Here is a 12,561-nt window from a genome sequence, read left to right as displayed (position 1 = left end):
AAGGTTTCAAAACCGTCCTAACGCAGCTGGTCTTTTTTTAGGATTTTCTTCAAATAAAGCGGAAAGTATATTTGCCAAGTATCGTAATCAACAGAACCAAGGCTCAGTGTCCTCTGACATACCCGAGGCCCCTCCTGATGACCCAGGAACATTATCTGAAAGGCCTGTTGTAGAGACATCCAGCAGGCCTCCTGTGGCTCCCTCCACTAGACGGAGTAAGTACCATATTTCCAATCTACTCTTCCCTTTATATGTCCAAAGGTTACCAGTTAATGAAGAAAACAAGATTAACGGAGAAACGTATGGAAAAATATTCCTTATAATACAACAAAGTTGAGGGCAGCTGAGAAAGTTGTTACCATAACAAATTGCATTTGCAATGAGATCTGTAAAACAATCATTTTCATTTTCATTTTTCTGGCTAAACGATCATTTTCGTCCAACATCGTGTTTGTCACACACAACATAGGGTGGCTAAACGAGCAAACAATGTTGTCAAACAAAGTGAGCCCACATAACATGCTCTTCCAACATGACAAAAATGTTTGATCGTTTAGCCGGGGCTTTAGTCCTTCTCCGTTGGTACTATTCAATAGTTCGTTTGTGTACCATTAAGGTGTAATTTATTAACTTCTCCTGTGATTACAGAAAGCGAAACAAGACGACCTGGACCATCTGTATCAAGTCTGTGTAGAGATTCATTGAAGAATTGCCTAGACTCTTTAAAAGGTATTCTTTAATTACGAACTATTCTATTTGCAATTGAACAGGCTAAAACCTTTTTAATTTGATATTTGCAAGCGAGATTAGAATCTTGTTCTGTTTGAGGGTTGTCTAGAATCCATGTTTAAAGCTTGAATAACCGTGGTTATTCCGTGTTTGCTCTTTAGAGCTGTCAGATCCGTTTACTGAGCCATTGTATGAGAAGGTTTTGAGAAGCGTCAAGGACGTTAAAAGTAGTGTTACCGCCATTGTGAAATCACATCAGGGGAAAACATCATCTGCTGGAGGTAAGTTAATCGTATAAAATTCTTGCTTCTCATCTCACTACCTGGGATGCCTGAGGTTTTTGTTGCGCGGTTTCCAGGTTCGATCAAAGACTATGTCGAGAAAACACCTTTTGTATCCGGGGAAGCTTGTCTTCTTAGCAGTCGTTATTTGGTTTGTCACGCAACGCTTCTCTGTTTTACTCGTTGCGTGACGAAAATAACGAAAGGAGACCTACTTGCAGGTTGAAGATCTTATTGCTTATGGATGGGTTTCGTTTATGTTAGCAAAAAAAAAATGTTATAGGGGAAACGAAGTTTGTTTTTGTGTCCGAAACCGCAGGTTCAGGGGTATTTCCTCAGGAAAACGTACTTCCTTCACTTAAAAAATAAGCTTCCATTTCACATTCTTGTTTAGGTTTTTTGTTTGTTGGTTGGTTTTGTCCATTGTAACCTTGGTGATATTGTTTTGCTCACCTTACATTTGATCGCTTTTTTTTTGTCAGGAATCCAAAAAGACGTTCATCAGTGTTCTCTTACTGCCACGTTTTCCTTACAAGCGCTCATCGAGCATGCGCGGATATGGGGCACCTCAGAAACCAACAATGACCACTTTACTGAACTAAGTTCTCAGCTACTAGACACTGTGAAGCGATTGGCTGGTCACGTGATCGGTATCATTGAGGTATGAGTCGCTTGCAGTTATGCTAAACACTTTTATATTATTAGATATTTTAGCTGAGATTGTAAAGCTTGCTCGAATGATTTTACAAGCATGCAATAGAATAATATTGGGATCAGAGTTTTCTTAAAGCTGGTTTTCACTGGGCGTTCTCGTCCCCAGACTGCGCAAAAGAGAATGTCGAGAATGTTCACTGGGCATAAGCCCAAACACACTCTGACTTATTCTTCCTAGTCTGTCCTCTGTAGGAATAAGCATAAGAAGACCAAACAATTTTGTTTTTTTGTGCTTATGCTTATTCCTGATGAGGAAATCGTAAGAGAAATTAGCGTGTTGGTTCTTCTTATGCGCTAATGTTTATTCTTCAGGTTGTGCTTTTACTTCATTTTTCGCTCTTTCTCCTCCGCAGAGGCCTCTTTTTTTTTCGTACGGGCTGCGAAATGGGGAGAGGTGAAAAGTAAGCGCGCATGGCCTGGGGAGAATCGAAACGAAAGCGCGCAGAAATAGCGCGCAGGGGACACTTTCCCGTCGTCCCCCCCCCCCCCCCTCCCAATTTTTCATTTTACGTGTTTTTCGCCTTCCCCCACTGAAGGAGCCACTGCGGAGGCGGGAGGTTTGCGCCTTTTCCGGTTAAAACCAGTCTTATCATGCTACTGCTGGCAAAAATCCTAAGTTGTTTTACATTAATTGATTGCTTGACTGTTTGTTTTTTTTCGTTTAGACTCTTGATGAATCGAGTTCAAACATGGAAGAGATTTACACAGCTTTCAACGATGACGTCAGACACATTGTGCGTCACATAGCCAAAATGGCGGTTCTTTCGTCACATGAGGAACATCCTACGGACGAAAATAACACGGTACGTGATTGGCTAAGGTGGGGGAGGATAAGGAATAGGAGGCTAGCCAAACATTTTTAAGCTGAATGACAGCTAGAACTTAGTTATTAATAACTAACCGAATTATTTTCTTGTTTAAGACTGAAGATGATAGCGAATTAAACAAAGCGTTTGTCGAAGGGCAAGACATGTCCATGGAAATATCTGTGCGTGATTCCATTTCTGCCATCTCGGAAATCCAGGAACAACTTCAAACAGACACTTTGGACTCCTGCAGTACTGCGGTATGTAAAAGAAGCCCTGATTGTGTGCTATAGCGGTTGTTTGATTGGTTCATATGCTATGATTGACATGCATGCGCCTTTCATTTTAATTCCCTCTGCAGCTCACGTGAAACGAAACAAATCGATAGTTGGCTTTCTGGTCGCCTCGAGTTTTTTTTGCTTGTATTTATTCTTAAGGTCAACCGTTCATTTACAAAGTCTCATCAATTAATCTTTTTTAGGTGGAAAGAGAAATTACTGACAATGTGCTCACACTTATACGGACCACTGGCGATTTTATCCATCAAGGACGAGAAGTACAGGTAATATGACGTTTCACTTCCTTTTCCGGTCCGTCATACGAAGATAGTCGAGTCAAGGAAGTACGAGAGAGTTTTCGATTGTTGTTGTCCAATTAAAGTGCAAAGCGAGCACTTCCGAACGCTCCGAAAGTTGTCCCCAAATAAACAAATAAACCCTACGTCACAAGGGCATGTTCTGTTGCTTGGCAACCGCGGACTCAAACAATTTTTAGAGCGGTCGACTGACGAGAATCGACTGGCACGAGATTATTGGAAAGAGCAGTCGACGTTTTTAACACAAAGACCAGTTAACAAAAGATCATTAGATTAGTCTGACTGTACAATTACGATAAAAAAAACGAATGAAGATCTGCAGGGAGAATTTGTCTGCTGACATCAGGGTTTAGAATATTATAAAAAATCCGCTAGCGTCGGGGAAGGTCTTTGCTGGGAATCTAACGCTATTTCTCTGAGGCCAACGGGCTTTCTGTTCTAGTTAGCTATTTCTTATTCTTATTTTTTGTTTAATTTCAGATGCAGCTTATCTCGACCTCGAATGAAAACAACCGGAAGAAGGACACAGGACGAAATCGGTTGATTTCTGTAAAGAAGTTCGTAAGCAGTGTGAACACGCTGCTACAAAGAACGAGAGATTTAGCTTCAAACGTACGTAAGGCTTGTGAGGATATGGACCTCGAAAAATTAGTTTCACTGCCTGAAGAAATATCCACATGTGCGGGAAACATTGTACGGCAAAAACGAGCGTTTATCGACAGCGAGTATTCGCCTGCTGTGGGGAGTAATCAAGACATTATGGATGAAATGGAATATTTGGAAAAGAAATGCAATGATGTTGAATTAGCAGCTGGAGATTTGAAGAAAACTTTGACAAGATTTCTGTTTCTAAGTCCACCAAAGTCGTTACAGAAAAGAAGAAACTTTAGAGTGCTTAGAACTGAGGAGGATTACTCGGACGAAGAAAACTATTCTCCGTTTGTTGGTCGGTCAAACCATGCTAGGACTCCGTTGGCGTCACGAAGCAGAGATCAACTAAGCGAGAAGGAATCTAGAAGTATTCGCAAATTATGGAGCAAAGAATCACCGATTTAAAATAGCGACTTTCCATAAAATGGTCTAGTAAAAAGAAGTATCCAATTTGAATTGTTGATTTATGAAAGATTGAGTTGTAACGACAGGTTTGTTACAAATAGCGCGACTGAGATAATTGAAAACTACCTCCAAAATATTGCTTTAGTCAAAAGACATTAAAACTTATTTATCGAAAAAAGGTCGATGTAAATAGCCGGCTATCTTATCTAATGCTCTGCTACTGTTACTGAGCAGTCCATATGGGCAGCGGTGATATATATAAACACATGCGTTATCGATCTGACTGTAAATCACGTGACTTTGGCAAACGAACACGGCCTGAAGAAAAGGGCCTGGAGAGAATGTAGAGAATCTGGAGAGAGAGTGTGTCAAGAGAGAGAGAGAGTGTGTGTGTGAATACGCGGAGACGGGATCTGGGGAGAGAGAGAGATAGAGTGAATATTGGGCTGGGATTTCTATCTAATGTTTAATGCGTCGTGTGTGTAGAATGACGGGTAATATGTTTTCCTGATGTATCACTTGGTGAACAAAAAAACAAAGATAAATATACAATAAATATACTGAGAAACAATCTTGGATTTTTTTTGTTTGCCATTCTCTAGTTTTCGTTGTGTTGAGTGAAAACAGTTAAAAACTCTAGTACCCAGAGTAGACTAAAATGTGATTGACCCGTAGATACAAAGTGCTAACTCAGCTCTGATACCTATACTCTCATTCAATTCGGCCATTAACATCTTCCGCGAGAATAAATAAAGTAGATAGTCGCCTTAGAGCATAAAAACAACTGGAGTGTCTCTTTCTATGCGAACAGGTTCGAGGTTTTAATAGGCCTTATGCATGGCAGCGTCATATGCTCAAAATTTACCATTAAGCCTTGTTTACGCGAATTATTCTCAACCCTCTGCCACCTTAAGAAAGTTTTCACGTAGCATTCTTTTCATCTTTGCTGCATTGTAGTCCGGCGGCTTAGCTCCTGAATTGTGCGATGTTTGATACAAGCACCAAACTTTGCAGGATTACAAGCATTCGCATACTAATCAATTCTTGATATAGTGCCAACGCCAATTTTCTATTTTCAGCTAGTAAACAGCATCTGAAAAAACTTCTGTTGGTGACCACTTTCATTGTGCCAAGTTTCATGCTTGTATCAAAAAGTGCACAATTCAACTAAAATTTCGAGCTAAGCCGCCGGACTATGGGAATTCGTTCAGGATAAAATTTACAAGTTTGCACTTCAATTCAAAAGGCATTAAGCGAGGCTTGGAGGTGAAACAAGCCAGTCTGACGAAAACATGCCAAGGTCTATAAACCTAGGAAGGGTTTTTAAGGCCAGGAGACATTGAAACTAGGAAGGTAGTTTTAAAATGCGCAAAACTTGATGATTTTATGATTCGATTTTCCATTGATCCCTATCCAATATTAAGGAAGGGAAGGGTTTTTAAGTCCAGGAAGGGTTTTTAAGGCCAGGAGACATTGAAACTAGGCAGGTAGTTTTAAAATGCGCAAAACTTGATGATTTTATGATTCGATTTTCCATTGATTCCTATCCAATATTAAAAAAAATTGAACTACTTTGCATGAGAATGAAGTTAACTTTTCCTGTCGAAATACCTTATATTTAGACTTCAGAACCGACTACTGTGACAAAGATAAAATTAATGAAAACTAGTTTTTCCTACGAGAACATTTATTTTGTACATGTTTTTACAAGTCTAACAATAAATGTTTATATGCACAGTCCTATAAATGATTATCAGCAGCACGCCGATGTCCATTTGCATTCTGTGAATTGGATTTCTTTTTCCGTATAGAAAACCATTATTTCAGTGAATCGGCGGCAATAAACTCACACTTCACAATTTTAAAACTTCAATGCTTTATATCCTTCTTTTACATACATTTTAATACCATAAATATTTCATTTGAACTGAACTAAAATCAGCGAAAGTTCGAGTTAAAAGGAAAGACATGAGGCAGGTGTTTTTTAGCCTTAAAAACATCCGGTATAATTTTTAATCCCACAGCAGAAAAAAAATATATATATTTATTTCACTTAAAAACACCGATTTACTCTACTAAACTTCGGTAAAGAGAAAAAAAAATAACTTTACCTAATGTTTTTTGTCTGTTTTTAAAACAGTTCGTATTCTTCAGGTACTCCAAATTTCTCTCTCTTCCAGATTACTTTAAAAATAATCAGGCAACCATAACAGAAGGTGACAAAGGCGATCGCCAAAGCAATGCCTGAATCCAGCCACCATGTTGAATGCATCTCGCTGTAGATGATAGTGCTGATGATCAAACCTAGCGCCATCGCCGCCCCACACGCGGAATCTATCGAGTCGATCCTCAACGCCACGCTTTGAAGCTTATCAGCGATGCGGTATTTGAGCCAAAAGAAGACGGAATAACACAGAAACCCCACCACTGAAATGGCGAGGAGAGCGATTGTCTTTCTTGGCTCCAAGTCGCTGGTAAGAAACTGTATCGCTCTCGCGAACATCATGAGCGCAGATAAAATGAAGCACACAGCTATAACTATACAGGCTGTACGTTCCTTGCCCGGGCCTAAGTCGCCGTTGACTCCTCGGTAAAAACGCCAAACGATCATACCTGAAGATACGACCCCTAGCATGGCGTCGAAGGCGAGAGCGAACGCCGCGGAACTTTCAGAATATCCCGAACTCACAAATGAAGCGATGGCGAGCATGAGCGTAACGTACATGGATGCGAAGGACACGGCGAGAGCTGCTCGGCGCCAACGCAGCTTCCCTTGCATTGAAAGTCTGATTTTCTGCTTTTTCGTTTCGTCGTCGTATGGCGACACGCAAGGAAAAGTGCCAAAGTCTTCTTGAGGATTTGTCGGTTCCGCTGTAACATTAATCGGCGTAACTTCTTTCTCCAGCATTGGTGTTTTCATCTCATCTTGTGACTCATCCATGTTTCTCGTACGTCCTTTTACAAGTCCAGTTCTTGTTTTTGTAATTTAACCTAAAAATTTACTTTGTCTTGACTGATGATTCTAGTTTTCAGAAAGCCGCTTAAAGTCTGTTTTAAACCATTAAAGCTCCTTTCAAAGTTCAATGTTTTTACATCTTCGACTTTAATCTTTTTTAATACATTTGGTCAGAATTTATACAGTGAAGAATACGCAATAACAGTTGTCATTAATTTTCCATGGTTTCATTCATTCCTCGATTTCCCGACCAGTATGCAGCCACGTAAAATTGCCGGTTCTTGTTAATGAAGCAAAAAAAATCTCTCAGCCAAAAATCGTTCGGAAAGCAGAAAAACTTTCACTTTTAACAGCGGTAAAAAGTGGTTAAAGAAAACCAAAATCCGTATTTAGGTTATACAAACTGTAAATTCACGCCGATCGATCAGCGATTTTCAATCAAATATTGATATTCGTGAGCCTCGGGTTAGGTAACTCGTGAAATAAGTAAATTAAATTTACGCCCGAGAAACTGATGCAAATCGCGTTGGAGACATTCGAACGAAATCGAAAAATGCCTCTCCTGCTGATTCCAAATGGTGTATTAATTTGCCTTCTTGTAGCCCTTTCCCACAGAAAACAATAAGCGAGTGAAATGAAATGCGGAAATGGTGAAAAATATAAGATCATTTGTGTCATAGAGAAGAATGGGAACCTAATAACCAGGTGTCCTGAAGAAATTCTATTGGCGGATACTTTGTTTTATCACTTATCCAGCCAAGACTTTGACCAATGAGGTGAAATCTGATCGGAACTATAATGAAGCGTTAACAATTCGACTGGAGGCGATACCAACAACAGTCAATGTCTAATTTCGCTTCCCTTAACCTGACCACGAACACCCACTCATTCGGTTACAACATTGGCTTAAGGCAAAATAAATTTTATACATAAAATTTTTTGACATTTGTTTTCGACAGTGTATTGTCTCCGAAACATGAGCCATCGCGAAAAAGAGTAGTCATAAAAATATGAACGACTGCGAAGATCAAACTAGAAAATAGAAGAACTTTAATATCTCTGACCGAACGACATGAGCTGGCTTCCAAATGAACATAAAAACATGGACTGTTTTCAACATAAAATCGTACGAGATAAAGCTAAACAAGTTAATTGTTTTGCTAACAACATTTGTTTAATAAAAGATATTATATTATTACTAGCTGGAAGATATAAAAAGAATAACAGATAAGCTTGAGAATCAAAATCAGTTCTGGAAATACGGAAGGGCTCAGACAGCAAAGTGTGCAACTTAAGTATAAGTTCCGGCGTTGTGCTGCTATCCCTTGCCATTGTTACTTAATTTCGCTAGTTGAGTTCTAAACTGTTTGAATATCAAGAATGATCGACAGATCGTTTCTCCATACAATGTCAATATATTCTCAAGCGGAAAGGTTATGAGAATAATAACAATAACAATAAAATAATAATTAAATTCGATCGATTCATATTTAATTTTTGGCTGAAAAAGTTAAAAGAATGTTTTGATGGCTAAATAAATTCAACTTGTACAAGCCGGCACCTCCTTCTGTTTCGTTGTTTCAAAATCGAGCTTAGTTCCCTGGCTTTTTTACCGGGTGATTTTAGTAGGAGACTGGACAATACCTTGAAGGTGACGTCACTGAATACACTCGGCAGCTTATTGCGCCTCACAACAGTGTCCGCGGCAACGATGAAAGAAAGAACCTCTCTAAACTTTTTCAAATCGACAGAAATACAAAAATAAGTTAGGAAATCTATAGCTTATCTCGAATATATTTTCCATATGGGTTACTATTTTCAACACTGGATATTTGGGAACTTATTTTATGTAACAACCTCGTCTCCAGGGTCTTCTCGGCGACGAGTTTTCAAAATTAAGGAGGCTCGATGTAGTTTTTTTAGCCGAAGGGTGGTTGTTTTGAAAATTAAAATTATCTAGGAAGCCAATGTTCGATTTTTTGCCAAAATACACCATTATGATCAAATATGACCAAATTTTAATTTTTTACTCGTCACTTTGTCACAAAGGTTACCATAGCAACCATTGACGTTTTCTTTTGTTCTCAAACAAGCTTGGTTTTCTCGAAATCTAGACTGACACTTGGTATTCATTTTTTGATATGTTCAAGTACAGTAGATTTACTACCTGTGCTCAAAATTTTAGGAAAATCTGTAAGAGCGTTTTAGAGTAAATCAAGAATGAAGTTTTTGGTATTTTCTTATAATTTCTTACAATCGGCAGTCGATATATTTTAACAAATTAAAGCAAAAAGTCTTTCGCTTTTAGTTAATGGTCTTTGATGGTGTAAGTATTTATATTTCAGTGAGAGAAACTGTGCTCAAATAATACGAAACAATTTTAAGGCGCCTATTTTATATTAAAACGGTGTTTTTCTGAAAATTTCATTCTTGATTTACTTGAAAACGCTCTTACAGATTTTTCTAAAATTTCGTCAACAGTTAGTCAATCTACTAAACTTTAACGGGTGTCGGTAAAACGCCGACTCGGGGTCGGGGTCGGGGTCGGGGTCAATTTTTTTTATTTTTTTTAAAAAAAAAACAACTCACTGTTCAGAAAAAAAAATTACAAAGTTTATTTTAGCGTGTGGGGTATTTCGAGTCGAAAAAAAGCATTTCCTTCACAAATTCGCCACAAATCTTGATCCTTTTAAGTTCAAAAATATAAGAGAAGAATTTCAGTTAAGGTCCAACAGGCGAGAGGTGATATTTAACTTTTACGTACAGTTTAGTCTACTTTGTCTACTTCTCTGTAATCGAATAATTTACACCCGCTTTCAATGTTACTTGCATAGCTATCTTTTTACGTCCATCTTTCCACATCATCTTTCGACGTGCTTTTTGAAATGAGCCAATCAAAACCGATGGATACCCTTGTTGGGTAAAAATTAAAGCCAATCAAAACCGATGGATACCCTTGTTGGTTTCACCCACAAGGTCAAAAGGTCATGCTTGTGATTGGCGGATTTCGATCCGCGTTGTTTGTTACAACAAACCGCTATGCACCAAACACTAATAAAAGCGGGTGTAATACTTCCTCGTCAGCATAACCTCAATTTTTGTAGTAGATCGAATTTGGTGGGCATGAACTGTTTCAAGTGCATTTTACATGTAAATTGTATATGTTTTTGAGTAATAAAAATTAAAGCTGCCTTTCATATCAAAATAACAAATTCAAAGAAGTGGAGCGGTTTGTTTTGACAGAGAAACTCGCATGTCGGGCAGTTTGTTGTAACATGTTTCAGTCAGGAAAATTCCTCAACAATCGAGACATATAGCCAGCTTTTTAAAATTTTGCACATACGTGAATTGCTTCATTTGTGAACTGGATCGAATTTGAACAGCAAGCGAAGAATGTATGGTGTGTGTAGTAAGCTGGAGCGACGAAAGGCGAGCAGGCTACAACTCACCATTTGCGTCGAAAACGATGTGTACATTAAGATCAATTTTGATTAAAATGTCTTTCCGCTTTTCGGTCACGCAAATGAGAGAAATGGCTAGATACCTCCACTTATATTTAAAACAATTCAATAACAGAATTTAGAAACTTAAAGATTGCGAGACACGTTAATCCCGACGTTACTAATCGAACAGTTCGGTAATCGAACTTGATCGAACTGAATCGAACTTAATCGAACGATTCGGTTCGATTAGTTCGATAATCGAACAGAATCGAACCCAAAACTTTGTGTGAGAGAGTTCGATTCCGTTCGATTTCCGAACTAATCGAACCAAATCGAACTTAATCGAACACAAAAGACAAATCTTAAATTCACCCTCATACAACCAGATAATTGAACAGTCTGTCTAAGTAACAGTAATAAATGAATAAATTTTTTATTTATGGACTTTCGGCAAAAAAACCCGAAACGCAAAGTTCAACAGACAATAGAAAATAAATCCTCCTTCACTCTAGTTCTATTTCATGTTATCAACCTATGGAGTCCCAAGTAGTCTGCGTAGCTGGCGATTTCGTCGGAAAGCACGCGTGGGAGATTACTGCGAAGACTCGCCTTCTTTCACTTTGCCGATTGTTTCTAGCGACCTTGCCGCTCACTCGCTCCCCAACAAAACCGTCAGCTGCGCACACTATAACCCAAGCAAAATATTATAAACTGAAACAATGCTAATGCTGTTTTTATTGGGAACATACCGCCATTTGCAGCCAAATGTAATTAGACCGTGAATTTTACGACCGTTGTTTTTTAATCAACATCCATTTTCCATGATTTTCAAATCGAACCCAGTCAAACTTAATCGAGCCTAATCGAACTTAATCGAACGTTCGATTTAGTTCGATTACTCAAAATTTTTTGTGAGAGTTCGATTCTGTTCGATTACCGAACTTAATCGAACCTAATCGCGTGATTACAGTTCGATTCAGTTCGAGTAAGTTCGATTAATCGAACGTTCGATTTGGTTCGATTAGTAACGTCGGGGTTAATGCGAGCTTCGCTGTCTAAACAAAACAATTCTGCTTCCTTATAAATATTTTTTAGATACGAAAGGCGGATTTATTTTAACAATATAAACCTGAATTAATTTTCTCTTTTCTCTTCTCGCATGTACAATTTGATTTAAACCTGAAAAAGTTCATGCTATGTTGGCGAGGAGATAGCGCTCAGAAAGAAGTCGGCAGCACATTCTATTTCACCTGTCGGCTGTTAGACCACAAATTTCTTCTTTTATACTTTTGAACTTATAAGGATCAAAATTCCCGGTTATTTTGTGAAGGAAATGCTTTTTCCGACTCGAAATTTTCTACACGCTAACATAAACTTTGTAATTGTTTCTTCTGAATCGGTGAATTTTTTAAAAAAAAAAAAATTAAAAAATTGACTCGGACCCCGACCCCGACCCCGACCCCGACCCCGACCCCGACCCCGAGTCGGCGTTTTACCGACACCCAACTTTAACATATCAAAAAATAAACACCAAGTGTCAGTCTAGATTTCGAAAAAATCAAGCTTGTTTGAGAACAAAAGAAAACGTCAATCGTTGCTATGGTAACCGTTGTGACTTAGTGACGGGTAAAAAATTAAAATTTGGTCACATTTGATCATTATGGTGTATTTTGGCAAAAATCGATCATTGGCTTCCTAGGTAATTTTAATTTTCAAAACAACCACCCTTAGTCTAAAAAAACTACATCGAGCCTCCTTAATGGCGGTCTCGTCGCCCAGCCGCCATCTTGAAAGCGGAGTAGACCCTGGGAACGAGGTTGTTTATGTAAGACAGGGATACATTTTCGGGATCAAGGTTGGTTTCCATGGCAAGCGAACGCTCGATCGCGAGTATTATATATTTACATTTAATTTTTTCTTCGCGAGTATTGTCAGTATTCAGTTATGTATATTAAGGCAGATCTATTTTAGATATTAAACT

At 38.5% G+C, this 12,561-nt stretch overlaps 2 protein-coding genes across 2 annotated transcripts in view; one reads left to right on the top strand and one right to left on the bottom strand.

Moving 5' to 3' along the window:
- Positions 1-4,752, top strand: part of LOC144664801 (kinesin-like protein KIF14) — a 60,403-nt gene extending 55,651 nt beyond the window's left edge. Inside the window, exons 32-39 of the mRNA XM_078526031.1 lie at positions 42-215; positions 649-729; positions 891-1,010; positions 1,493-1,671; positions 2,390-2,527; positions 2,647-2,790; positions 3,012-3,092; positions 3,606-4,752. Of these exons, the coding sequence (XP_078382157.1) occupies positions 42-215; positions 649-729; positions 891-1,010; positions 1,493-1,671; positions 2,390-2,527; positions 2,647-2,790; positions 3,012-3,092; positions 3,606-4,181 (1,493 nt within the window). The 3' untranslated portion in view covers positions 4,182-4,752. The remainder of the gene's footprint in view (positions 1-41; positions 216-648; positions 730-890; positions 1,011-1,492; positions 1,672-2,389; positions 2,528-2,646; positions 2,791-3,011; positions 3,093-3,605) is intronic.
- Positions 4,753-5,858: 1,106 nt separating this feature from the next.
- LOC144664775 (transmembrane protein 163a-like) lies at positions 5,859-7,796 on the bottom strand. The gene has a single exon (XM_078525987.1). The coding sequence runs from the start codon at positions 7,120-7,122 to the stop codon at positions 6,313-6,315; it is 810 nt and encodes a 269-aa protein (XP_078382113.1). The 5' UTR covers positions 7,123-7,796; the 3' UTR covers positions 5,859-6,312.
- Positions 7,797-12,561: the final 4,765 nt, after the last annotated feature.

The sequence above is a fragment of the Oculina patagonica genome, chromosome 1 (assembly GCF_052425735.1).
Source record: "Oculina patagonica isolate OP01 chromosome 1, crgOcupat, whole genome shotgun sequence".
Taxonomy (NCBI): Eukaryota; Metazoa; Cnidaria; class Anthozoa; order Scleractinia; family Oculinidae; genus Oculina; species Oculina patagonica.
The sequence above is the reverse complement of the archived record's forward strand: the minus strand, read 5'-3'. Positions and strand labels throughout refer to the sequence as shown.